Genomic DNA, 27,745 nt, shown 5'->3' on the forward strand with positions numbered 1-27,745 from the left:
ATCTTTGTGTGAGAGAAGGCCCTTGTTGGGAGATGGAGATGGAGAGGGAGAGAAATAGGAGATGAGAGTTGTGGGAGACTGAAACGGCAGAACTTCAGTGAGCTGGACTCGTCGTTGTGTGTACCCTTCCTAATCTATCAGCTCATACTTTCGATGTAGTCCTTTGTCTCACTCAGGTCAGTGATTGTGCGTGACGGTGTCAGATAGAAAGAAAAGAAGAGGAGAAAAGATGGATAGAGAAAGGAAGCGGGCAGCATGCGTGATTCTCACAAACACTCAGCAGTCGGCTCTGATTCTCAATTCTCCAACCACAAACCATCGATTCTGACAGCGTTTGTTTTCCCTGCTCATCATGCAAGGCCTAAATCAGGCCTGTTTATGCAACCGAGCCATCCCCGACTGTACATCCATATGAACAGTAAACATGGCCCGGAGCTGGCTGTGTCTCCGCGCTGTCCAAATCTGTTTCCCTGCTGAGCTCCAGCACGAAATAAACAACAAAAAAACCTGGCTCCGATTGCCGCCAGGAAGTGTTTACACATTTCAAATAATAGCCACAGTAGAGAGCATCAAAAGAAGGCGACAGTGATGATTTACATATTTTTTTTGCTTGACTTCAAAGTCCAGTGGAAAATGAGCAGTATGGAAAATTAAGCTGTCACTTTGTTGCTGTGACCTTTAACAAGAAGTAACTCATTTCATTCAGAGGGAGATGTTTGTTTTAAATGTACTCATAAATGTGGACTTAACCTTGATTACACATTGACAGTTTAATTGTGAGGATGGGCACATACTGTATAACTCCATATTTCTCAAGGAACTTGCCAGTGGTTTTTTCATGTTTTATCCTGCAGACCGTTTTTCCATCTAAGATTTTTGGTTAATGTTCACCTGTCAGTCAGCCACTTCTTTTGAAACTCAAGAATACAAAAAACAAGTTAATGTTTACGTTTTTTTCTTCTGCATAATGATGCACTTGCAATTGGGATCAAACCATGAGATATTTATGTAACACCAGTAGTGAAAAACATACTATAATACTTGTATTACAGTACTGTTTATAAAAGCAGTTATACCACACTGTAAAACTATTTTTTTTCAAATGAAAGTCCTGCATTCAAAATCTGACAGCAAATGCACTTTTAACAGTATAAATGATGCAGCAGCCCTACATATCCCCTGTCAATGTTAAATTGGATAAATGAAAATATGTTAAAAATGTCCTATTATTACTGATGGATGTTGTAGCTTGTAAAATATTAACAATTTAATATACAGTAATGCAGTTTAATATATAATTGCATCATATTGAAAAATGTAATATTTATGAAGTGATTTAATCATATCTGAAAACCAGAGCCCAGTCTGCTCTGATTGGCTAGCTTGCCGGCTCTGTTGTGATTGGTCAACCTCTGAGAGATGTCCCGCCCCTTAGCCAATCACTTGCAATGTGTTGGAGTACCAGCCAATAGAAGTGCGAGTGTTGCATAGTGATGTCACTATATTGCTGAAGTAAACAAAGGAGTCCAATGGAGGCGTTTCAGCCAGGGGGGGGGGGGAAGAGTGTGGGAGAGAAACTCCCTCTGTAGGAAAACTTTGGGATTTTAGCCTTTGCAGACCATTTACATGCACACAAATCTATATAACACACTACAGGAAATAGATAATAGGGCCTCTTTAATATATCAAAGAGAAATGTAATTAGACATAGGTTGCACGTATTTTGAAAACTCTTTCTGTGGTGCAGAAGCTTTTGAGCCTGCTGCAGAACGGCAACATTTTTAATACAAAGAACAACAAATTCATATTAACCTTTTTATTTTGTCCATGATTTTGAAATCAAAGCTCATGAATGCAATACCTTATGGCAGGCGACTCTCATCTCCATATTATTAGGGCATGTTTGACTTTTCTTTTTGACCTAAAAACAAAAGAGCAGCACCACAGCTTTTTTCCTCACAGTTCAAGCATATTGATTCCCCAGCTGAAGAAAAAATGTCATCAAACAGTTGCTCTCATAACCTGTGAGAGCAACAAAACAACTTCTCTTTTGTGATTGTTGTGATAGGAATAGACTGTTGGGAAGTTTCCACCAAACATCCCTTTTGGCCTCAGTGGGATTATTATTTTATCTCTGTGCCTTTCGGTTGTGTGGGCTCATTCTGGCACCTAAAAAGGGGACAGCGGGTGCGGAGGGATCTGACAAACGCATCAGCAGCGAGCAGAGAACTGAACCCTGGCTAACAGAGCCACAGAGCTGTGTCTAATGCAGGGCCCCGATGCCAGGTTACAGTGAATAGTGCCATTGTGTGTCCCGGAGATCTCTGTGTCCCTCTAACAGAGAGCCACTGTCTGGAACTAACCGGGGGGTTGGGATGAGTGGAGCGGCCCCCGGGTCCTCTTGCCTGGCTGGCTGCTCCCATCACAGCGGGTTAACATCACACTGTGCAGGTAGCAGACCTGGCTGCGAGTCGATGCGTAGTGAAAGGGAAGATAAACACAAGGGGAGGGCAGGTGATATGAACTGGGATGAAAGGGATGGCATTTCCACTGCTACATTACAAGAAATCCCTCGTGGTAAATCAGAACCAAACACCCACTGAGAAGGAGAGAGGGGTTTATTTTCTGTTTTTGAGCTTCACAAATAAAGTGGTGCTCAATTTTGGGACTATACAGGAGTTGGACCTGTCCACCAGAAGTTCTTGCTTAAAGGTCCCATGTCATGCTTTTCTGGTTATTACCCGTCCCCTTGTGTGTTATGAAGGCTTGTATGCATGTAAACGGTCTGCAAAGTCACAAACCCTCAAAGTACACCCTGTAGCGAGTAAAACTCTTAACACAGAAAAGACCTGTCTATGCTGCCCCAGAACGCCTCGTTGGAGATTTTTCTTTTTCCATTTTTTTCTTCCTGGGTATGGTGAAACTGTGGCGCGCTTACACTGTAGGTGCGCCGCGTTTGGGGGTGCGGGTGCTAGTGGAGCCTCGCAGATGGGGGTGCTGCAGCCCCCTCAGTAACAATATAAATCTATTCTAGTATACCTCAACAATGGAATTATGATCAGTAGAAATGGCCATGACATGGGACCTTTAAATCTTTGTCACCTCTTATTGCTGTGCACTGAAAGAAATGAAAAACAACCCTAATTTTCCTCCTCCCTCTTCTCCCCCCCAGGGTACCGGGCGTCTCCCCACCAGTGAGTCCTCTCCCGCCACAGGTTACCTGTCCTGCGCCCAGAAGCCTGAAGCAGTGGTCCATGCCATGAAGGTACATACATAACATTTTAGGGTGATTGTTGCTAGGATTTTTCACCATCACCATCCCACTAGTCGAAAGCCCTGTTCCATGTTGATTTCAGCCCCACTTATTGCTGTGTACTATCATTTTGTTTATTGGAAAATGAACACTTTTACATCCCATGCTACATTGACTAAAATGTAGCTTTTTTGCTTATCTCCTTAGTGAAAGAAGACATGTTTACTTTCACACAACTCATTCAGTATCAGCTTTGTCTCAATTATCTAAACTGACCTAATTCTATAATTTTAGGTCACACGGGGTTAGTGAGCAATTGACGTACAAGTTATAATTTCAGGGGTTAAGTGTCATAGTATTATTGAAAAAAACGAATGTTACACATAAACAGCATCCAAGGAATACAAGTCCGGGAATCTCGGAATTCTGATGTTTTGATTGTCACATGACTAATCTGTCATTTCTCCCCCAGGTGCTGGAGGTCCACGAGAACTTGGACAAGCAGGTCCCCGAGGACTACGAGGACGACCTCAGTGAGAAAGAGAAGGCCATTGTGCGAGAGATGTGCAACGTAAGTGCAACACTTCACAATGTTCCAGTTCTTTCTGCGCCTCTGTCCCTCAGTCACACAGTTCTCCTAGTGCTGGGTGCAAATCAGGTCAGGTTTTGAGCTGCTTTCACTAATGAGGGAGCCTCGTGTGGACTCATTTGGTTTGGAATGACATGCAGCAGTGTCCCGGGCACTCTTGCTTTTCTTTCCTTCTATCTATCTCTCCATCTCCCCCCCCCCCCCCCCCCCCCCCCCCCCCCCTCTCCATCACCCCTGCTCCGAAGCCAACTCTTAACTGGAAGCCGTGAGTAAAGGCACGTCGTTGAGCTGTCAGAGCAATTAAACTGGAGCGGCGGGGGGAAAAAAGAACTCCCCCCTCCATTCTTCCTCTCTTCCCCCCCTTCATCTCCCTCCATCTTTCTCTATGGGTGCTGAAAGGCCCGACCCGGGATAAAAAAGGTCCGCTGATTAGAGAGAAAAAAGGCTATCTGGACCCTGCAGAGGTATGTGACAGGCCAGGAATCTGGGGAGCATTACAATAGTACCTCTGTAATATCACTAGGGTCCCCCGGGGGGCCCCCACTCACTGGCAGAGAAATCTCACAGAGATAGAGGACAGAGATACTGAAATATGTGTGTGTGTGCAGCTCAAAGTCAAACTGCGAGCATTTGAAGAGTTCACTCTAGAGAAAGACAGTCCTTTCCTAGCCTTACTCTTTCAGTGTGTTTCTCCCACTCTTCCTCTCTCAACGTCTCCCTCCTCTTCGTGTTGCAGGTGGTGTGGAGAAAGCTGGGTGATGCAGCAGGATCAAAGCTGTCCATCAGACAGCACCTCTCTGGGAACCAGTTCAAAGGGCCGCTGTAGCATGGCAACAGAAAGAGAATGAGAGAGAGATTTACAGTACTCACCTGAAAACACCTGCGCCTACACAACCCATCATGCCATGCTCCCCTACTGCCTACAGAACCCAGCATTCCTCCGACAGACGCTCTCTATTGACTGGCTCAGATAGCTACCTGTTAGCTTGTTATCCACATGCACAACTGTCTTTATCTCAGAGCTTATGAAGCGTCTGCAGCTAGTTTCACCGATTCTCTTCGTTGATTTGAAGGCCACACAACGATCTCTCTCTGTAAAAGCCATCAACACAATTTGTTCGTTCTTCAGAGCATAGCTGTGCTACATTAAGCTAACGATAAGACATGGTTTCAAGCACAGACAAAAAAGTGTCTAGCCATGGATGTGAAGGCAACACGATTGCGGTATCTTCAGATACATTTTGATAGTACCTCCTTTAGAGACCCCCTAGCTCCTGTCACATGTATTGCCCCCCCCCCCCTAGTGGTCAATGAGTATAACTAGCATTAGCATTCTAAAGTGTTAACTAATGTGAAACCCACTGTGACCTAGCACCTTGTGCTCATAAGACAAGTCTATGGATAATAACGTCTAGAGATCACTGTTAACTTGTGTATTATATGTATAAAACCATAGCACTACTTTCATTGTTATTGTTGATTTTACTTTTATCTTTTTTTGTATTCTAGCGTGGCCATGTGATCAATAATTTTAGTTGGAAAAGCATACACAACCAGACCTTTTAAACAGGGTTTTCTTTTGGTAAAAAAAAAAAATACTCCTCTTTTAACTCCTTCTTTTAGTTCTTCTCCAGATGTATTGCTGTAATTCCGTCTCTCTGTATTGGAAATGTATCAAGGCCATTCTGAATCAGACCATCCCCTCGGGCTACTTTTCTTACTTTGTAAAAATGAACTAAAACTGTATGCTGTTTGCATGCTCGACAATCATTTTCTCAGGTTGGGAGGGCTACAGCTTTACCTTTGCCCATCTGTGACTGTGTGTGTGTGACTGTGTGTGTGTGACTGTGTGTGTGTGTGTGTGTGTGTGTGTGTGTGTGTGTGTGTGTGTGTGTGTGTGTGTGTGTGTGTGTGTGTGTGTGTGTGTGTGTGTGTGTTTGTGTTGGCGTGCATGTGTGTGTGAAAGGAGACTGAATGCTTCTCTTGCAGCTGTAGCATCTGCCTGTGAATCCTCTTCTTCTCTATTGAACCCTGGTTACAACTCGGTTGAAGACTGCTGAAGGCATTTGCTGAATCCATAGCCTTGTCCCATTATTAAGAAATGTCAAGGCCAAATATTAAACCCTAAGTTTAGTTTGGACGGCATTATTGGAATGCTCCTAATTACTTGTTTATCATTTTATATCTCAGTAGATGAAAGAAAACGTTTTCTTAAGCTCAGTCCTTTTCTGTGGATTCAGCAGGTGTGTTTATGCGGCGCATGTTTCTTAAAATCTTTTTTTATTAGAATATGAGATAAGTCTTCCCTTAGATGTCTCCTGAAAAAAAACTAACATTTAAAAACAAGTATTTCTTGATGTCATAATGAACAAACGCTGTTTATCAAAGTATTTATTGCAAGGTGTCAGATAGAGATGGGAGAGCAATCAATAACTGAACAGTCATATTTTAAATGTATCATATTTACTCAAAGTTATTTGATAGATACGTTTAGTGACTGCCAGGTCGGGCTCTCCCATCTCTAGTGTTATTTGTTCCAAATTAGAACATTTTGAGGCTGTCCGCCATGCTCCTCTCAAGCAACGGGGTCTAAAATAAATCAAAGTATGGTTTTTTAAAAGTGTCCTTTTTTCTAGGAGCTGATTTAAAGCCATGATGCAATTTTGAATACTTTATTAATGGCATTTGACTTGAAATGTGCCACATTTTGTCCTGCATGGTATTTTGATTTGGAACCCAACTGTATTTTTTTAAACATCTATAGTGTTTCTTTTTTCTGCCTATATGCTAAAACCAGAGTACAGAATCCTAGAATCTACAGAGTAAATGTTGATTCCTGTAGTAACTAGCATGGCTGTAACTTCTTTTCATGAATTTCACTGATGAGATGAATATTTGGCAGGTGAAAGGAAGACATGAAATAGGCCACTTTTAATTTTTTTTGGGAGAAAATAAACGAAGTTGGTTAAAGAAACTGAAGTGCTGTCTTTCTTTGATGAAGCGTGTGTTGTTAGACTGCCCTCTGCTGGTTCAGTACTGTAAGTGAAACTGCTGCACCATACGTTACTCGCCTTTTCTGAAATGTTCGACAAACTTGACATGTTTACTCTTGAACTTTTTGACATGTCAATTGTTCTGATAATTTCGACATACTATATAATATGCCTCGTTTTTTATATAGCCTACAATGTCGTTTTTTAAAATCATATTTTGTTTACCATGCTACAGTATGTCGTTATTTGGCATATTTTCGACATACTATACCATGTCTTTTTTTCTGATCTTTTCGACGTATGCTAGGTGTTTTTTTTCTCATATGCATTACATACCATACTTTGTCGTGTTTTCTCATATTTCGACATACTATACTATGTTTTTTCAGATATTTTCAGTAAAAGTTGAGTTAGCTAATACTTAAAACTAGCTAAAATGTAGCTTAAAGTAATAGATATTTGGCTGCATATTCGTTTTATGAAAAATATTCTAAACTATCTACTCTACAATTAGCTTTCATATCTTCAGCTACTTTCAGTTTATAGACTACATATAACAGTGGTGCAGATTAAGGGTATTTGAGCTCAACTGACAATGTAGCAAACTACAATACATGCAGTACATAATAAATCCAGTTACAATTGAATGATCCATACCTTTTGAACTAATACAGATTGAAAACACACTACTCAGGTCTAAGTAGGAAAGCAGGTCTTTATTTTCGTTTGTGTCTAACAAAACAAAGCTGCGTGCAGGATACAGAAAAGAGAAGCCTGACTAAGGCACATATGGATTGCAACTCTAAAAGAAAATGTATATGTACAAATATAACTTTAACTGTCCAGTGTTAGACATGATTAGTTAGATGACTGTTTCAGATTCATAAAAAAATAGACAGGAAATTAGTTGCAGTGGCATAAATTGACATGAAAGTGTTTTCACAGAAATGTAGTATAACAATAGAGCGTTTGAATATTGATGAACGTGTCAGTGTAAGTCCTCTTTTTATTTACCTACTGCATGTACAGCCTTCTCAAGTTTTTTCTCAGCAAAACAGTAGGAATGTTGAGTTAAAAAAAAAAAGCGATTGCTGCAAAATAGACACTTTTATGACTGGAAATTTGGAAAACCAAAATCAGGGTGATACAATATAGATGCAAATATAAGACCTTTGATCTACTCAAAAAGTAAAAACTGTACATTTCATCACTCCACCATTAATGAATGAGCATGTCTGACAAAACTAAACTCAGGGTGCTAATATTTCTTGGTAATATTCCAGTACAATAACATGTGTGAACAGTTTTCGTTACAAGCTCCTGGAACTAGGCCTCACTTTTCCTTTCGAGTGTATTTGTTGTTAAGCCTTCATTAAGAACAACAAAAGTCGTACAGAAAGCGGTCAGGCTCTCCCTCTCTGTGTCCCTGCTGCGTAACACATGTTCCCGTTGTTAAAATCTCCAGCTGTGGCTCTGCACAGATTCAGTTCATGGACCGTTGTTTCACTCTCATCTCATCCACCCACCGTGATGAGGGGGCATGGGCACCTGAGACTGTCCTGGGGGTGGAGGGTAGCCACCAGGAGGGAGACCTATAACCTGAGGGGGAACGTGGCCTGGAGGCATGCGTGGAGGCGGGTAGCTGTTGTAGCCTGGCGGCGGGTAAGCCGGCGCCAAGTTGGGCGGCGGATAGTTGGAGGGAGGAAGGCCTGGAGGTGGTGCGGCAGGATAGACGTGATACGGCGGTATGGGGGGAGCATAGTTGGGAGGCATCTGGGGGTAGGAGGGGCCTTCCGTCTTCATCATGGACTGCAGGCTCTGGTAGCCTTCTCCGGACATGTAGGAGCTGGTGGTGGACATGATGTAGTTGGAGGGCGGAGGTGGAGGAGGGCGGTGGGGTAGTGGAGGGGGCTTGTGCGGAGGTGGAGCGTGCGGGAGAGGAGGAGCGACTTCGTTTATTGGTTCTGCTTCCGTGGGAGGGGCTGGAAGCGGGGCTTTGCGATCTAAGTGAGTGGACAAGGAGAAAACAACTTAAAAGTTTGGCATCTTTTCCGTAAAAAAAACACTGCTACTCATTCCAAAATGTTCCAAAATAACCTTTCCTTTCCCAGACTGCCAGACAGGAGGTCTCATTACTGGGCTCAAGCACTAATCAGATTGGTCTGGGATTGGGCTGAGGAGTATGCGTGTGTTGGGAAACAGAGTGGCTGGTTATGTAAGCAGACTGAGAGGACTCAAATCTTTAAAAAGGGGTTGCTTTCGAAGCTGGGGGCCCAGGCAGGGGGTCCCGGCTGCTCATTAAGGCTCTATGATGGGACACGCAAACAGACAGCGGGGTGTTGGGAAGAGGCCAGCGCGTACACTATGGTGCTGAGCCTATATTTGCAGACTTCTGTGCTTACATTGGCTATTTTGAGGGCATAAGTGCGCCTAAAATGCAAGGTATAGCAAAATGCAGAAAACTGAGGGTGGAACGCTGGACAACCTTATATGATTTCAGACAGCGCTGTGTTCGAAGGGAAGTATCCCAAATGAGACACAGGATAACCAACCCAAAACACTCCAAATTCCTCCCAAACTAGACCTACAATAGGAAGATAAGCAGTACTTTACCTGGAGGAGGCTGCGATGTAGGCAGAGGGGGCATGGGGCTCTCCAGTCGAGGAATCTTTGATCCAACTTGTTCTGTGAATTAAAAGATACCCGTTAAAAATATGTTAAATTTTTGTGATTTCATAGGAAACAGGCTTCACTATTAATAAATCCTTAAAAAAAATACTAATCCTGGCATCTGGAATCAACAGGATGTATCTGTTATGTTGCCATTTGTTTATCTTAATTGAAGTCAGGTGAATTAGCAAACCTAGATTGAAGGATTTTAGTGGATAAACACATGAGAAGGATTCAGCCTGGCTGAGGTTTAACAAGTCTTACCGGGAGGCTTTGGTTCATCTTTTGGAGAGGTCTGAAAAAACAAAAACATTAAAAACATGAATGCAAATACTCAGTAACCACTTGGGAATGTACCATTTGTTTTTTAACATTAAGCTATTAGATATTTTATGATGCCAGCAAGCACATTCTTTTTAACTGTATGCAGTGATTCTTCAAAAGACATTCAGTGATAAAATTAGTATTTTTTCATAACCCGAAACCCTCTTTAAAATGGTCACACATGCTCATGCACAAAGCACACGCAGTGACATGTGTTCTCTGCTTTTTACCCATCCTAGTACCAGGAGCAGTGGGCAGCTATTCTACAGCGCCCGGGGAGCAATGGGGAGTGGTGGGGGGGAGTATCTAAAGTCTGTACGGGGGACTTGAACCAGCAACCCTAGGGCTCCCGTTGAATTAATAAAAAACTGTCTTTCAAAATGGCAATTATTATTTTTCTACGTCTTGATGGAGTGCCAAGTGAATGTCAATAAATGATATGATAATTTATTTTGGAATGACTTGAAGTATTTAACTATAAAATTGTAAGAGATGTAAGAGAATTGCAGCATTGTAATATCCTTACTATTAGGTACAGCCCTAGGTTACATTTTGAGGTAGGTTTTGTTGAATGTAAATGTTTGAATAAAGTTTAACAAGAGCAAATAAACATATACAAAAATCTAAATCAGGGGACTTTCCATTGGCCTTTGTCTTGAGAAATGCAATTGGAGCGTATACTCACATGTGAGCGTTTAAGCTGGCGTGCGGGGCTGCCTCCCGGAGGAGAAGTCTTCTTTGGTGGTGGGGGGGGAGGGACGGGGGCTGGTGGCAGTCCCTGTGGGATTGGGGGGATCTGGGGAGCGGCTGCCCTCTCCTTCTCCTGGATCGGCTGAGGGATGGGCTTGTTTCCCTGGGAGTACAGATCCAGGATCTGGTGGCAAATGTCTGGGAAGACAAGGACGTTTTTTGGTTGAGACAATTCTGCAAAAGGATGAAGCTGAATATCGCAGGAGATGCAGGAAGTGTCATGATGAATACCTTCAAGCAGCTCCACAGGGACGTCCTGCACAAACATTTCCCACCATCGCCGTGACGACTGCTTGGCGGTCCACTCCTGGATGTCGAACTTACAGAGGCGGCCCGCCAGGTACATGACAGCCACCGCGATGATCTCTGGTTCCCACTGCAGGGACAGCATGGTGCACAGGCTGCCAGGGACACAAGGGATACTGTTCAGTCTTCTCTCCTCACAATAAAAGACATCACCCTGTTTTCTCATTCTATATTCATTGTGTCTTTAAAACAGATAACAGGGCCTTAAATGACCAATCGTTTAAAAAAGGTCAGATAGGCCGACCCTTGATACTGCTGCTGTATGGTAATTTATAGTAAGTGTAAGACGAGAATCTTCCAGTTATATCAAACTGTATCTAAAGAATAAATAGTAACCCAAATCGAACATGAAATGCAAGTTGCAAAGCTGGTCAGTCTAACAGAGCAGTGATGTCAAGACATTTCTCTAGGAAGAAGACACTATTGGCGCGTTTCCACTACAGCGCGGAGCCCCGTTTAAGACAGCTGTGACGTCAGCGGCCCGTCTTTGGTTGCGTTTCCACTTGGCCTAGTACCGGCTAGCGGGTCCTAATTCACAGTTTTTCTGGCCCCATAAAATCGTGGTTCTAGGACCAGGAACAAACAGGCTGAGTCGGGCTGAGTATGCTAAACTAGAGAGAGAATCGCTGGCAAGGGGGCTACAACTACAACAAGATGGACATATTTGACCGTGATTTAATTGTAATACACGTTTCAAAATGATGCCGAAGTAACAACATACTGATACCGGTTAGTAAAAACCATGAATGAATGCTTTGACAAGTCTGCAGACAGACGGCAGGCGAAAAACCTTTTAAAATGCGTGTTTTCTAAATGGAGATCGGCTAAGCTAACGCAGTATATGCTCCGACCGTCCACACTCACATTAACGGCCTATACAGACATAAATAAAGCAGCGACTGTATTCACCATGACACAGACAGTCTGTGGTTTGTACTTGTTTAACTTTTGTCTAGTTTCTGAACAGATATGAGGAGCTGTGAGCTTGAGTGCTAACAGCTAACGGCTGTGTTGTTTTTCTGGGGTTCTCATTGAAGATGACGTCACGGCTCCGCCTACACTGCGTTACTATAGATACTACCCCAGTTCCTAAACTGTAATGGAAATGCGCCATAAAGTGAGCCAGTCCTAACGAGGCCTAGCCATACCGAGCGAGGCCGTGTAGTGGAAATGCGCCATAAGTGGACACAGGGCCTAATACAAAGAGAGGTTCCATGCCAACGGCTCACCTGTCGTTGACAAAGGTCCATGCCATTTGAAGCACCTTGCACACCTTATTTTTGTCACCTTTAACAAGAAGAAAGATAAATATCAGTTTTCCAAATTTCTAAATATAATAATGTATTACTCTCCGTGGATCATTCTTTTTCTATGTCACCTTTGAGTTGCTTGACGTAGCGCAGCAGGAACATGTAAGGGTGCTCCACCTGCAGGTCAAATTTGATCGTCTGGAGCAGAATTCTCTCCAGCACCATCACCTCTTCCTGTTGAAACAAACACAAAATACTTTAAATATCCTGAATGGCAAAAACACAACAGGCTCAAGCAGGGGGGGCTAATGGCTAACTCACTCAATAGCCTTTCACCTAGACTCATGTTTTTCCAACTCTGACCCACGGGCATGACTGTAGTTTTTTTAGGACAATGTAGTCTACTCCTTTTTTTCAAATCAAATTTGACTTAAGTGTATTAAAACGAAAGCATACTACCAGCTGTTGGCTGCCCTTGAGTGCACATGCATGGACATACATTAAAAAAATATACAAGAAATACTGCAAATATTCGTACTGTAGAACATAATGAAAAATACATTTAGAGAAAAAATGTGTCATTCCAATATGGAAGGTACAATAGGTCCTAATCAAATGAAATCTTATATAAATTCCAAGTTTGTATTGTTTTAACTATGCTTCTATGATTGAGGAATTATTGGGTTGAGAAGGTTCAAAAGGTTCTTTACTTAACATTTAATATTAGTGTAACCTTCTTTAGCTTTCCAAGATGGAGACCTGCCTACATTACAGTGTATCCCTTTGCACTCATTACATTAAAAAGGTCCCATGTAAGCAGTCAGTCAACAGGCAAGTTATATTAAACAACACCTTCGGGTCGTCTCCAAACTGAGCAAACTGCACATCGTTCAGCAAGCTGCGGGCAGTTTTAATGATGTCTTTACACTTCTTGGGGGTTTCCTCCACTTTCCCCGCCAGGAAAAGGCAGCATGCACCGGTGACCTGTTGGGACACAAATCACAACATGAATCCACCGTACTTGGTCCATTTTTAAAGAGGAAAATCTAACAAATACAATTTTTTGAACTTGCATATCTAGGGAACTGCTTGAAGGAGTGAAACATGTAGAAGCGGTGGAAATATATGATGCCAGTTGCCAGTGTGTCATAATGTCTGAAGATGAAAGTCAAGGATATCACGAAAACCACTCATAGTTATTTGTAAGTTAAAATCTTCCACAGCTATGTAAAATCAATTCAGACAAATTATAGATCACTTTGAAAGTGACATTATGATCATTAGATATCATAACCCATTGTTTTGATTACAAAATGTTAATGCAAATCAAGTTGAAGTGGAGAGGAAAAGCAGAAATCACCACATCTTAACAGGATAGTGTCTTTAGTTCTATCATTTCTTCAAGGTTTTTCCACATTCAAATAAATCAAATCAAGGATACAGGCCAAGTCTGGTCCCCACGTCAAAAATGAAGCGGGCTCCTTCCCTCCGATACCGGGCCTCTGTCCCCGGGTCCAGGCCTTCAGACTGGGAGGGGGTGTGGACTAAATCCTTCTTGTCCCAGTACCAGCATGGCTTGATGTGGTCCAGAATTATTTGGCCTGAAAAGTTCTCCTTGAATTCCTTCATGAGCTGAGGAGAGGCAACGGAGGATGGACCCGCTGCACCTGACTGAATGCATAAAACACTGCAGTTATAAAACACCATTTACAGGAAATAGCTCAATCATACTAGCAATGCTGGTGTATTTGGTAAACTGTCAGACAGACTAAAGTAATAACGATAACAATAAACACTACCACTGAAATAGCATGATCATTTCTGTATCTCTATTATATTTTTTTGGCCTTGTACTTCTATCTGAAATACATAGATACGAGTGTTGTGTTAAGAACAAACTGTAAACACCGTGAAACTTAATACAAGCTGAGATTTTAAGATGTATACTCAGTGGTGAAGACCCACATGTTATACTTAAGTAAAAGTATTAATACCAGAGTAGAAATACTCTATTAGAGGTAAAAGTATTAGCATCCACTATTGTAGCAAAAGTAAAATAACTTATGCAGAATTACATTAATAATGTAAAAATGTATGTAATATTGCCCCTATTGTAAAGGTGCATCTAACTTTAAAGAGTTTTATTCTGCCAGTTTTCTTCAATCATTATTGTACAACATAATCTATTGTTAGTTGTTTCATTTTTATTTTTTATTTAAAAGGGGACCTATTATGCAAAATCCACTTTTTCATGTATTTTCTACATCAACATGTGTCCCCTCTGTGAAAGGGATTCTGAAAGTTTCAGGAAAAAAGATTCGCTCACTTTTTGTCCTGATCCATTTATATAAAAACCTGTCTGAAAATTAGCTGATCAGATTTTGGCCACTTTATGATGTCATAACGATTTTTTGGCTTGTGTAACCATTAGCCAATAACCAACCAAGGTAACCCCCCAACCACCTTATCACCTGAATCTCCTCCTAGAGCACCGGTTATTTTTAACCAAATATATGACAGAGAATCAGCACTTTTGAAACAGGGCTGAAACAGAGGGGATTATGGGATGCTGCAATGATCTGTTTGGTATTTGGACCAAACACTTCAGAGACATGTTTTGTATATATCTGAGACCTGTAATATATTGATGAAAAACTGTATAATAGGGGACCTTTAAATGGATTTCTTTTTATGTTTTTGTTTATTTATTTGTTAATGTAATTGTTTATTAATCATATGAACATGCAAAGTAACTAGTAACTTAATATGTCAGATAAATGTAGTGGAGTATAAGTATAGAATACAATAGTAAAGTACAAGTACCTTAAAGTTGTACGTACAGTACTTGAGTAAATGTACTTAGTTACTTTCCACCACTGGGTATACTTTAACTAATTGTAAATAGCTTAAAACATTTCTGCATAGTCAGTCAAAACTACGCAAATAAGGAATGGGTTACATTTGCTGACCTGTATTTTCCTCATGTCCAGTTTCTGTAGATGCTAATTAAATAGCTGCTTACAGTTTAACAATCCTAAAGTTGGAAAAGCAAAAGAACACGTTTAACATTATGGTTGGCATTGCTCCTCTCATTAATTAATTATGTGACATGATTAACACACTCATATGGGTTCAAAATAACGAAGAATAACCTGAATTAGCATAACAAAAATGCTAACAGCTCACTAGCATTTAATCATGTTAACCAAGCTATGGCTAATGGGAACTAAAAGTTGGCTGCGTGGAGCTACCATCACCAAATAACCAATAATGTGTTGTTATCGGTATATTATGTATGGGCTAAACTCTAGGCCAGTAACGTCAGCTAAAGACACGGACAAGGTTAATTATTAAATTGTAAAATAAAGACAGTTGAGAATTAGCATTATGCCAGACAGGTGATACTCTTCGCTAGCATCATCGGCTAGCAAACTTGTTTTACTCGCGGTCTTAACACCGCCGAGGCGAGGAGGACTGTGCTCCATCGAAACTAGCCAGAACGTTTCTTACCTTTAACATGTAGCCTTTGGAATAAATCACCCAAATCAGATAACTGTGTGAATAAATAGTAGTTATTCAAAAGAGTATGGCTAACAAGTGATCCACAACAGCCCCCATTGTAACAAGGGCACCGCCATTATGGAGGACGTCAGAGATACAATGTTGGATGACGTCATGACGCAGGATATCTGACACACGTGTATTGTGGCTGTATTTTGGATTTTACTTTTCTTTCCTGAATCTTATGTTCAACGCTTTGTAAACAATTTTTTTCTGTTAGAAAAAAATAATACAACAATACATAGGCTACTCGGAAGTATACAAGTTTTCTTGTTAACATGATGAAAATATGTTACCCCCAAACTATCCACTAGAGGGAGACAATTGATCACTTTTGGACTTGGGCAGCCAGGACTATAAATTTTTCACATGCAAATAATGATTTGAAAAGCTGACTTAATTGAACAATTATTACAATGTCTTAAAATGCCTGACAAGTACTCAAATCACAAACTCAAACAACATGGATTCAATATGTTTGAAAAGTTAAAGGTAATATATTGGATGTGCACCTTTTTTTTTTAAAGACTATCTGGGTATACATTCATAAATGTGCCACTAAATATTGTTTTAAAAATTGAAAATGCTATAATAATTGTTATAACACCCATATGTACTGTAGTACTGACAAACGGATGGTAAAAGGATGGTAAAATAAGTAACAGGTAGTGGGATTAAAGAAGAATATTTTACAAAAGGAGCAGCACTAAAAATATATCAACATCAAACATAAAATGCCTATTTGTTTTATATAAGGAAAGTATATTACTGCACTATAATTATTTATTTCATTATGTACTATGCCTTTCAATCTTATGTTATGTTATTATGTTAGGCTTTGTAAGGTAGGCTATCTGTTAAAAGTTTCTGGGGCAGCAGTTTGCTATGCTCTTTAAATACATAATTAGTAGCCCCCTTTTTTACAACTTTTTTAAAAATCTTCATGAATGAAATAAATCTGACTTTTTAATCATTTCCGAAGTCCATGGTGCCATGTGCTGGAGTAAATGAGACTTAAGACATACCATAAATGTTTTTTGTATAATATCTTAAAAACACATTTTCATTTTTGTCATTCTAGAAATCTAGAGTTTGACTGAGAGTTTAAAGTTAAAGAAACACAAGAAATATTCCTTAATTACATATGATATGTTACAGCTAATTGTGACGATGAATTAAACTCTTTGTTGAATAAAAGAGCAATAATTACATCCCTTTATCAATATGTCAAGCTAAAACTATTGTAATCCTTTAAATATGGGATATGGCTATAAAATGCATACAACCAATGGTGAGTCATATTCTACAGAGAAACTCGCAGTGCAGTGCAATGATTTTGTAAAAAAAATGATTTAATGATTGCAATTAATGATGTTTTTCACACACTTCACTCTTTTAGACCTGGTACAAGATCTCATGTAACCATCACGGCCTTTGTTTTTTTTCAAATGTTCCAGCGAAAGAGTACAAGTAACATCTTGTGCCCTCTCCATTCCCCTCCCAGTCTCTCTTCTGAGGACAGCCAGCATTGAATCATTTACTCGGTCCAAATTAAAATTTGGAATCTACATGCATTATATATTCAACCGTGCTCGGACAAATCCTCTTAACTGTGGGAGAAATTGTCAGCATGTGTCCTGTAGAAAAGTAAGAGCCTTGTCTGGTTGTATTGCCCGTAGCAAGGGAGCATCTCAATCTGTCACTCAAGGTCCACACACACGCACACCAACCACAGTAAATCAGCCTATGAATAATATATAATTGTACTTTCTTTATTAATATTAAACATTGCATAATGAAGCACCGACTATAAGCAAATCCCAGAGCAATATTCATATTACCATGAGCTGTCCTGGAGTGGACCTTTCATTGTTTATGTGGTGAAACACATCAAAAAGGGCTGCCACTTAACCTCAACATTTAATCCTCTCTTTGTTCTTAAAACTGCATTATGCTGAGTGTAGTTCTTTCCCCTTTCATATATGTTGTCCTATTTTAAGACATTAATGCAATTTAAGTATTCTTTAGAGAGTAAACAGATGGGAGAGGCATGAAAAATGGAAGATAAAAGGATGTGACGAAGGTTGTGACCCAGAAGTTGCATTCACTGTCCACTGATGTGCAAGAGCTCCCCGTCAACTTTGTCCCTGGGCGCATTTTTAACATAAATTATAAGTGGAATCTTAAAACCCGGGTCATTTTGGGGAAAAATACCTAAAACGCTGACACAATGTCCCTTGTTCCTTTGGACAAAACTTCCATCTCAGCCTGGTCTCTCGTGTATGTATTGCCCTGAGGTGTGTTCAGGTATCTCCCAGCACTGGCACTTTACCACACACGAGATGCATGTCTCCTTAGAGGCAACACTTTGGACTTAAAACCTTTCCTGTGTCCACAAGTCGGTGTATTTGTGGTTTACTGGTCATGTGCAACCCAGTTGAAACTGCCTTTGCCCGCAGCCGGCAGATACAAGCTATAATGGATACATTGATGTATTATTGAGAAACCCATGGGGTGAGGATCAAGGAGCTGCTTGAAGCCAGTAGGGATAGCAAAGAGAGTGCGTGAACTCAGGGAAAATGTTTTCTTTCAGCATCCCGATGTGTCCACGGCTCACTGTTGCTCTCTTGGCCCCCAATGCCAAAAACTGAGACATTTCATGTAACATCACATGCGGAATTTATGGGCTCCATTCAAAGCAATATGCTCGACAACATGCTCGGGCCTCTCTGTGAAAGATAGCTGTTTGTGCAGTAGTGTTTCCATGTGGAGTCTGCTGAGGTTATGTCGACTTGAGCCAGAGCTGAGATGACATTTCATTTATATAAATAATTACTGTCCTGAAAGTCCCCTAGGCCTGCCCTGAAGCAATCAAACTTCTAATGCTCTTAAAATTGCCCACCATGTTTTATTAATGGCCGACTATAAAATGCATCGCTATAGCAGCACACTTTCCCCGGCTGATCCACGAGGAAAGAGTGTCAACTTTAAATGGCCGTATTAGGCTTCCATATTTTTATTCAACAATGTATTTCAAGTAAATTATACCACGGAGAAGGTTTGAATTATACGGTAAGGTGGGGAGAAAAAAAGAAACTTGACTGTGTTCTTATAGTCTGTACAAAGCACTTATCTGTGCATACACTGATCTAAATGAATACAGTGAATTATGTGCAGGATGATTGCCCATTAGTGCCATTAATTGCCTCGGAGTGAACCTGATCTGCTCTTCAAGGACTCTCTTATTCTGAATTGTATAAATGGTGAATTAAGGGGGGCGCCATTCTAAAAATAAGAATAAAGTAGAGTAAGGCAGTGTTAAGGTTTCACCCTCACCCCCACCCCCACCCCAACCCCTCCTACATAGGTTTAAATGAGTCCTGACTGTGCCAACAGAGGGTACTGTTGCCTCATAACATGTTTAAATTATCTTCACAACAAAGATGCATTCCTTCTCTGATTCAATGTTAGACAATCAGTGTTTTATATTATATTCATCAGCATTTAGAAGCGTATTAGATAAAGTAGAATACTACAATAAGATAAATTTTTTTAATATCTCAATTAAAGGTGACCTTTAACCCAATATCTTTTAATCTGATAGGTGTGGGTGAACTTGATATTCCAGCGATTTAAAAACAGTTTGCTTCTGGTATGCATGATATGAATGGATAATTTGTTCAAACAATTAGGTTTCTGAATTCTGATTAAAAAACACAAGAAAGAAAATGGAAACATGAAAGGATTTGATGCTCTTTTGGGGGTAAATTATATTAAAGGTCATAAAGAGAAGGTAATATAAGTGATTTGGTGGTCACTTCATTGATTCTAAAGGCAGACATTGTGACACTGCCTTTGAAATAAGTAATAATGACTTTGTTTGGAGCTCATCAGCTCGAAGGAGCCACGGCTAGCTGCCCCAACCAGACAGTGTCCGCGCGTTTTGCTCTCCACTGTTTACATGCAAACGTCACGGACGCACTTGGACTTGTATCCCATCCCACCCCAGTGAAGGCAACCTCAGCCACACACACCCACCCTCACACACACACAAACAAAAGCACAGGGCTTGCATATAGTCTGCGCACACACGGATCCTCCCAAACACAGCCGCCGCTTTCATCGTGTGAGTCAACGCGAAGTAGCCTCACACTGTAAGGAAACTGGGAAACATTGGACCTCTTGCTTGTCGGACGACGACGAGGAGGAGGAGGAGGAGGAGGTGTCTTGTCTGCCCGCGTGCACTCTCTCTTTGCTTCACACTCTCTCTCTCAATCAACGAGGCTCCTGCCAGCAGAGCCAAGAGTTGCCGTTCCGCGCGCCGATGCCAAAACGCACAGGAGGAGTCAGTGCCAAAGGGTCATTTTAGCGCACCACTGCTGAAATGGAAGGACTGTAGGGAATCCTAGAATAAACAGCAGCCATTTGACCCCAGATGATATAATCATATCATTAAAAACTCAAGAAAAAAGCGGAGAAGGGGGAAAGGAGCCAAATAAGAACCCATCACCCAGTGGAGTGCTTCGTACTTCATCTGTCACCACGCTCGCTGCAGAAGTGTCCAGGATTTGTATCTGCAAAAGGTCATTGCAAAAACATACCTGAAACACATTGGCCGCTATAGTAGCCAACTGCTTCCATTACAAACTTCTACTTCTTTGGCTTCCTTAAATCCAGGTGTTGCTTCCTCCCGAAGACGCTGCAGGACATTTTTTTTCTTTTTGGACAAACTCGTCTTCCATCCTTATTGCGCTCCTGTCCTCGCCTCCTCGAGCGCACGTTAAAGTTGCAGCAGAAGAAGAAGAAGAAGAGTGGAGGGATTAGGAGAGGGGGAAAGTTGTTCACCTGCAAGCCAGAGGGAACCGACACCACGGTCCAAGCCGAATCCAAGTGCCGTTCACCGGGCGATGCCAGAGTAAATGCCGGGGCAATGTCCCGCCGCAAGCAGGTGAACCCGCAGCACTTATCGTTGACGCACAGGGAGACAGTACGAGGTGAGTTCAATTCCTGCAAGACATCTCACTTCATACATGATTAAGTGTACAATGTATTGTTTATTACTAGTATTAATTCAGATTTCGAGGTCTAAATGAAAGTTTTTATTTTGCTATTGAAGAGTTGTTTTAATCTTTGAAAATGCGCCGAAGAAGAGAGAAGATTGCCGATAATAACTGAAATTAGTCAAAAATACATTCACCAAGTTAAAACACGTGTACACACATTAATAACACTGTTGTTTTATTTACTTATTAGATAGAAATAAAGTCATTTTATATCTTGATAATAATGGTTTTACAACTTTAAAATGTATTAGGATAATTCTGGTGTATTTCATATGCCGTTTGCAGCTTTATATGACTTTATACGAGAGATGATCTCATGACATCTACATTGGGGCTGTCTGGCTAAGTGTGTGTGAGTGTGTATGTTTGTTTGTTCACGCACGTGTGACCGTGTAAGGCATTTCATCACAAAACAATTTTGATTATGTTTTTCCAACATGTGGCTGAATGTTTATGCCTACTTTCTCTAAATATTCACTCATTTTCAAACAGTTATTTTATCACGTTTCACATTTGTTGTGTGATTCTGCACCACGTTACTTCTTAATTCCTTTAAATTCGACTTGAAATGCGTTTAATTTTAAATTAAATCTCCTCTTTTCGACATTTTATCAGTTTTGTATATGTTTGGCTTGACACAAAGGCCTTTCTGCACTTTAAGGTAACCTTCGAGGAGCATTACAGAACTCAAATCGAGCACGGAAATCAATTAATTTAGCTCTCACATCAGAAAACTAAAATCAACACGCCATAAACGGACAATCTAAACTTGTATTATTACGATATTTCAAAAACAAAGGGGTCATTTAACTTAGTTTGAAGCTTTCCAAAGCTGCGACCAAAAAAAGGAACATGATTTAATTGCGCAGATTTAATCTGAAGAAGGTTTTTTTAATGTCTTTGTGGAGCATATGATAAAAAAGTCCTATAATCCAATTTCAAATCAATTATATCAATCTAACCTTCATCTCCCAGCGCTGTGTTTTGCCTAAATCCAATTTCATAGAGGCCTAATCTGGGTAATTCATTGCAGAAATTCATGATGTAATCTCTGGCCAATCTGTTTTGTGTTGGAAAGACGCATTCCGTCCCTCCCGACACATTTAGCATTTAAACTAATCATTCACCCCACTCACTTTATCTCCCTCATGTCACTGACCTATCTCTCATTTCGTCCCTCAATTGAAATGATTACAGTTATTTTAAAGAGCAATCTGAAATCTAAATGTTTGCTTTAACCAGTGTTGTTGTTTTCTAAATGAGAAAGTGAGGTGCATCCCTCAGCAGATTTCTAACACATATTGCTCCAGCAGTTTATTCTCTGTCACAGTCACTGCCTGTCAGTTAATTAAGGAAATATTACCCCTCAATACATCTTTACAAATGTGTAAAATTCAAACAGTTTCACCTCGGGCATGTGTGTGTCTGTTCAACATTTACCTGCATGAATCATGACCAATAATTGCAACGTTTTTTACACATTAAAATATGCCAAATGGTACATATTTGGACTAACTTAAATATTTGCCTTCCCTCTTTCCAGCCATGGGTCACTTTGTTTGACATCTTCCTTTCATTTCTTTTTTTTCTTCTTTTTTTTTACACATTAGCACCTGCTGTACAGTCAGCAAATTCTTCCCTGGTGCTGAATGCAGATTCTTGCATAATTAGCCTGATAATTAGTTGTCACAGATTCGCTTTAAATTTCCTAATTTCTTTGTCCGAGCCGTTCAGATGTCCCCGGGGTGCATCGGATCTTGCCTGAAGCTTTTAATGACTACTTTTCACAGGACATTTTAATCACCGCTCACCTGTCAGCGGAGCCTTACGAGTGTCAAACAACAACTTCAATTGAGATATTCTGCAAACGCTGACAAATGTTTGATGTTCAGCTTGATCATGTGAGGAGTAGTGTAAATGCTAAAAGTGGTTATTAGAGTGCAGATGCTGGGCCTTGAATCTGGTCCTACCTGTTCTCTGACATGGAACACTCTGTCTCCTGTCGATGGCCTTAATGACCTAAGAGGCTAAACAGTTCAAAATTAAGGAAGAAATCTCAACATGCAGGTATATTTTTGTTCGTTTACTTTCTGATGTTATCAAGGAAAACGGAATTTTTAATATGGCAAAACATATATTTTTCTTTCCATCCAATGTTGTGAGAACAATGCTCGCCTGTGCGGCTGTGTGCACTGATGCTCCTGTATTTGCATGAAACGCCTAAGCCATGTTTACCATTCGCCTTACCATTTCCTACTAATGATGCTGTGATGGACGGAAAGCATATGATGGACCTATCATTCAATGGCCTTGGGCTGTGTGTCGCTGTGGGTTGTTTCCTTAAGCTGGGTGGGGTCTGGAGAGGACCTGGATCACACCTCAGCATGGAGGATCTGAGCAGTGCTGGGAAAAAAACCACACATTTGATTAAGTCAACACCTTATAGAGAGCTTCGGGTACATATGTACAGTTTTATTGTCAGTTTCGTGAATTTAATGCTTAATTTCAAAGGTTTTAGTGTCAGCTGTCAAGACCAGTTACGAGGTATCTCTTTACACAAGTAATAATATGAAGATTCTTCTGGGTGTCAGCGTACATATCAACCACATGTCAGATCAGTTGGTTATCCACTGTAACTAAACACAGCCTTGTGCCCTGCAGACATGTCGCTCATAGGTCATACTCTGCTTGGAAGTGCAGAGAACCTGAATATCAGCATATTTCTGGACAGGCTTTTATTGGAAGACTGCGTTCAGGGGATTTCTACTTGTCAAAAAGGGACACTGAATGCACACAATGTACTCACTGCATATTACGAACTGTGAAACTGCCCTCAAAATGCGTGACCGCTGCATATGTTCACAAACAAACCAATCACATGTATAAGATATTCGGTCCAAGTTAAATTTGACCTTCGGTTTACAGCACATCCTTTGTTTTATTAAGGCTAATGCAGGCTAACACCCCCTCTAGGCTTTTTTTAGGCTCATTGATTCAGCTTGGAGTCACATCCATGACAAAGAAACCTATCATAGGATTATCATTATGAATTACTCACACATTAACGTCTGGTGTTTAGCACCACAGGCCTCTCCTTGTTCTAGAGATTGGTCTTTTTTTTCTAATATCGGAATTATTAGAGGACTGTTTTCTTGACCTAGCCCTGGAAACGTCTTGTGATAACTGTTTACTCTCAGGATTGGCATGCTACTTGTGAAACAGTTAATGTTTTCGCTTTTATTCGCACCATATGGCTGTCAAATTGCTGAGGGGGGAGAAAACCCAGCGTATACGCAATGCAACGCCACACTAAATATTCACACACATTGTGGTAACCGGATGATAATCTCACAGGGGATGATTGGTGAGCGACGTGTGATTTACTGCGAGCAGTTTGTTCTTAGATTCTCTTTCAATCGAACACATTAAATCAATTTTGCAACGCCATAAAGCTCCTTCTTTTTTACTCTTATTATTATATCTCTTAAAGAATTGTTTGGCTAATTTGATTTATACCCCTAAATGCCATGCCCCAAAGCTTGCAAGCGATTTAGTAACAAGTCACAGTCAGCTGCAGAGCCGTATTTTTGCTCACTTTCAGGCTTATAATTTAAGATTTATGATAAGAAATGAGACTGCAGCAGATTAAATGGTGATAAGATAATGAAACACACAGGCCTGGCCTTACACAACACACACTGTTGCAGCTTTTGTTGGCAAACGCAACGAGAAAAAATAAAAAAGGGCTAGGCTAAGCGAGGCCGCTTGTTGTTTGAATTTTTGATTGCAACCATCTGCAACGTTGCTGGTGTCATTTATTTTCAATGACAGCGTGAATCTTATCCCACTTTCCCCTGTGGGGTTTACACGTGTGTGTGTGTGTGTGTGTGTGTGTGTGTGTGTGTGTGTGTGTGTGTGTGTGTGTGTGTGTGTGTGTGTGTGTGTGTGTGTGTGTGTGTGTTTAGCTCAGCAAATGGAAGGGGGAAAACAAAGAAATGGAGACAGGTCTGAACCCATACAGTATGGTCGACTGTCATACGAGTGCCCCTGGCCTTATACTCTGCCTTTTACCAGCAGAACACAGTGTGCAGCTGGTATTAAAAAAAATTCTATAAGTTCAGGAGTCGAGCGGAAAAACAGTTTCACGCTTTCTGTTTTTAACGCCGCTCGGAAGAATCTCATCAAATTCACATCGTTAATTAAAAACAAATGTTTCACATCCAGCAAAATTACAATTCGACAGTTTCCTATTCGACTTTTAAGGCAGAGTGAAACATGTCAAACCATGTTGGACATGTAGATTTCCTATCACCTTCAGCTCAAGCTGCGATCACAACAACAGAAACACATTTACAAGAGCATATAAGGACAAGCACAATAATTATCGATTAGAAGGATTTATATGGGCAATTAATGTCAGAGGAACTTTATATATATGATGCACCTTGGCAAGCTTTACCTACTTAGCTGGTTTAAACCTGGCCAATAGTGTGAAAAACACTCAAGAGGGCGTCACATATTATTTACAGGTTTTCGCACTAAAATTACAACTCCACAGATAAAGAAAAAGCTGCAAATGAAACAATTCCTCGCCTGTGGCAACACCATTTGATCATTAAGTGCTTATTGTGCGTTTTGAATATATTTTTCGACCTTTCGCACAACTGGAAATATTGGTGAAAGAGGCCCATTGTCTTCAGCTGTGTCTCCCATCTGGTACACATTGTGCAGCGGCAGTGTGCAGCAGCAGTGACTGACTGACTCTCTCCTCATCAAACTGATAGGGGGTGCTCTAAGGCTGCCTGACTTAACTCACACTTGATAAGACAGAGTAGCAGGAGGAATACTCCGTGTGTGTGTGTGTGTGCGTGTGTGTGTGTGTGTGTGTGTGTGTGTGTGTGTGTGTGTGTGTGTATGTGTGTGTGTGTGTGGGACAGACAGAGACCAAGAGAGAGAAATAAAGTGTGTGTGCTATCATGTCAGACAGCAGGGTTTCATTGCTATCATCACGCCTTCTCAGCGATGGCATGTTTGACATGTGTGTGCTATGCTCCCTTACCTATCGAGCGTGTTCCTCTCACATAGCAGTTTATACAGAGAGAATTAGACACTGTCTGTCACGATGATAGGCTACATTTAGTTGTATTCTTTCCATTTCAGTGTGTCCACCAAGGTTGATTTATTTTGCAAGCATTCCAGGTTCAGTTCCTTCTTGCACCTGGCTTTTTCTTTTTCTCACACAGGTGAGCCTCGGGATACACGAGTGAGCGGGTTTCGGGGAGAGGTGTGGTTTTAATAAGAAGTCCGATTGATATTCCGATGGCATGGTGACAATGCCAACGCCTATTAATTTACGGCCTTCTGCCCCCAGGCCGTGTTACTCAATCATATGTGAACAAACAGGCCTCACTCTATTTGTCTCTTACATAAAGTCCTAAAGCAGGTGTCTGTCAACTCTTTCCCCCCCCCACATTTCCAACACATCGAGGCTCTTATGCCACCTGTCTTGCTTTCAACGGCAGAAGTGAGAGCGAGCGCCATGTTGTTAGCTCCTGCACAGTGCTACTTATATGCATCGCACATATGCGCACATGCACGCACGCGCTTGTGTGAACACTCTGGAACATTGCTTCATGTGAATCGTGGTCGCAAGCTGTGAACTGTAGGTAAATATGTGTTTGTGTTCCTTCTTTGCCGCCAAAGATTAGGAGATGGAAATTATTTGGCAGGCGTCCAGGAACCCATCTCCATTTAGAGAAAAGATATTTGGCATCGGATCATCACTCCAGGGCAAAGCGAGTGGACTGGAACGCATGTGTGGGTGTGTGTGGGTGCAGAGGGGGGTGGACTTATTTGAAATAATAAAAAGAAAACTGGGTAAAACTGGGTAATATTCAGCTGGAACTCTTCCCTGAGTTTTACGGTTATGACGGGGAATTTAGAGGAGAAACGCCTCCCTGGCAGTTTGAGATGGGTGATAAGAGAGTTTAGGATTTCTGCTCTGATAACTACACACACACCAGCACACACCCTCTTTGTCTAATCTTTGCAATTATTAGGGTGTCATGTTTGGAGAAGAAGAGAGGCGAAAAAGGGGAGGGGGGGGTGCGGGGGATGCGGGGTAATAAAAGTGGAGGAGCTGCAGAGACAGGCAGGCGCTGCTCTGCTCCCTACTCCCAGGCATCAACACCTCTCCCTGGGTACCCGCTCACTCAGACGCCCCTAGAGTATCTGGAGCTTCAGATTTCCTCAGGGTTTTTTTTTTTTTAAAGAAGAGGACACATTTTCTGGTACATCAGGGTAGTATTTAAAAAAGGGAAAAAATGGAGGTTGTCCATGAGGGATTTACGTTAAGCTGAGGGACTGAGTCTCCACCATAGGGGAGGTGGCGGGGAAGAATGTGTAATGGTTATTAATGACCGTGTCAGATCTGTGAAGAATGAGATTTACTCTCTTAACAGGACCTCGGGTTTGGCTGTATAGATTTTCTGTCTGTGGAGAATAGTGTGTTCATACTCACCTGTGATCTCCTCCAACATTTAGACATCTTTTCTCTGTCTCATTCCAAGATAACACACACACACTGAAACACATCCACTCGCCGGTGGTGGCTGTGGCCTCTGCTACGCTACACTTTGTTTTACTGCACAAATCCCACGTGGTGAAAGCAGCCATCTAGCTATGACAGCTTAGTGTAGCGAAGGCCCTTACCGGAAACCCAGCATGCACCGAGATGAATAGCTTCCTGGCCACAAACACACACACATACATAAAGAAGCACACGCACACATTTTGAGAGTATGTGCTGCTGGGTCCCGCCCACGCAGATCTCTCCTGGATAAGCTGTGCAGGTGTTTGTCTCAGCGGAGTAGCTTTACAGAGTGCATGAAAGTGACACAATTGTGAATGCAATGATCTCGTGTAGTGTGGGGGGCTGGCTTTTATCAGGTAAAACTAAACTTGCCTGTGTCTTTTTTGTCTTTCTT

At 41.2% G+C, this 27,745-nt stretch overlaps 3 protein-coding genes across 10 annotated transcripts in view; 2 read left to right on the forward strand and 1 right to left on the reverse strand.

Annotated features, from left to right (window-relative positions):
• Nucleotides 1-5,303, forward strand: part of ccdc85cb (coiled-coil domain containing 85C, b) — a 50,405-nt gene extending 45,102 nt beyond the window's left edge. For all 4 annotated transcript variants that reach the window (XM_034150534.1, XM_034150535.1, XM_034150536.1 and 1 more), the window contains 3 exons: nt 3,173-3,265; nt 3,726-3,824; nt 4,579-5,303. In XM_034150534.1, coding sequence (XP_034006425.1) covers nt 3,173-3,265; nt 3,726-3,824; nt 4,579-4,668 — 282 coding nt within the window. In that variant the 3' untranslated portion in view covers nt 4,669-5,303. The remainder of the gene's footprint in view (nt 1-3,172; nt 3,266-3,725; nt 3,825-4,578) is intronic.
• A 2,227-nt stretch (nt 5,304-7,530) lies between these two features.
• On the reverse strand, nt 7,531-15,802 carry ccnk (cyclin K). 2 transcript variants are annotated; one of them, XM_034150669.1, is made up of 12 exons: nt 15,646-15,802; nt 15,105-15,169; nt 13,577-13,806; nt 13,209-13,290; nt 12,988-13,119; nt 12,264-12,369; nt 12,115-12,172; nt 10,811-10,980; nt 10,515-10,717; nt 9,770-9,800; nt 9,449-9,520; nt 7,531-8,838 (listed from the first exon to the last, which is right to left on the reverse strand). In XM_034150669.1, exons 2-12 carry the CDS (start codon nt 15,117-15,119, stop codon nt 8,345-8,347), a joined length of 1,593 nt encoding a protein of 530 aa, XP_034006560.1. In that variant the 5' UTR covers nt 15,120-15,169; nt 15,646-15,802; the 3' UTR covers nt 7,531-8,344. The 2 variants fall into 2 exon arrangements, with proteins under 2 accessions (XP_034006560.1, XP_034006561.1); XM_034150670.1 differs by lacking the exon at nt 15,105-15,169 and having other exon boundaries at nt 15,646-15,777.
• A 3,995-nt stretch (nt 15,803-19,797) lies between these two features.
• Nucleotides 19,798-27,745, forward strand: part of bcl11bb (BAF chromatin remodeling complex subunit BCL11B b) — a 30,746-nt gene continuing 22,798 nt past the window's right edge. For 2 of the 4 annotated variants that reach the window (XM_034150446.1, XM_034150448.1), the window contains exon 1: nt 19,798-20,690. In XM_034150446.1, the coding sequence (XP_034006337.1) occupies nt 20,627-20,690 (64 nt within the window). In that variant the 5' untranslated portion in view covers nt 19,798-20,626. Of the gene's footprint in view, nt 20,691-27,655; nt 27,708-27,745 lie in introns of those variants that run through there. The other 2 variants (XM_034150447.1, XM_034150449.1) reach the window with 2 other exon arrangements.

Source organism: Trematomus bernacchii, unplaced genomic scaffold (assembly GCF_902827165.1).
Source record: "Trematomus bernacchii unplaced genomic scaffold, fTreBer1.1, whole genome shotgun sequence".
NCBI lineage: Eukaryota > Metazoa > Chordata > Actinopteri > Perciformes > Nototheniidae > Trematomus > Trematomus bernacchii.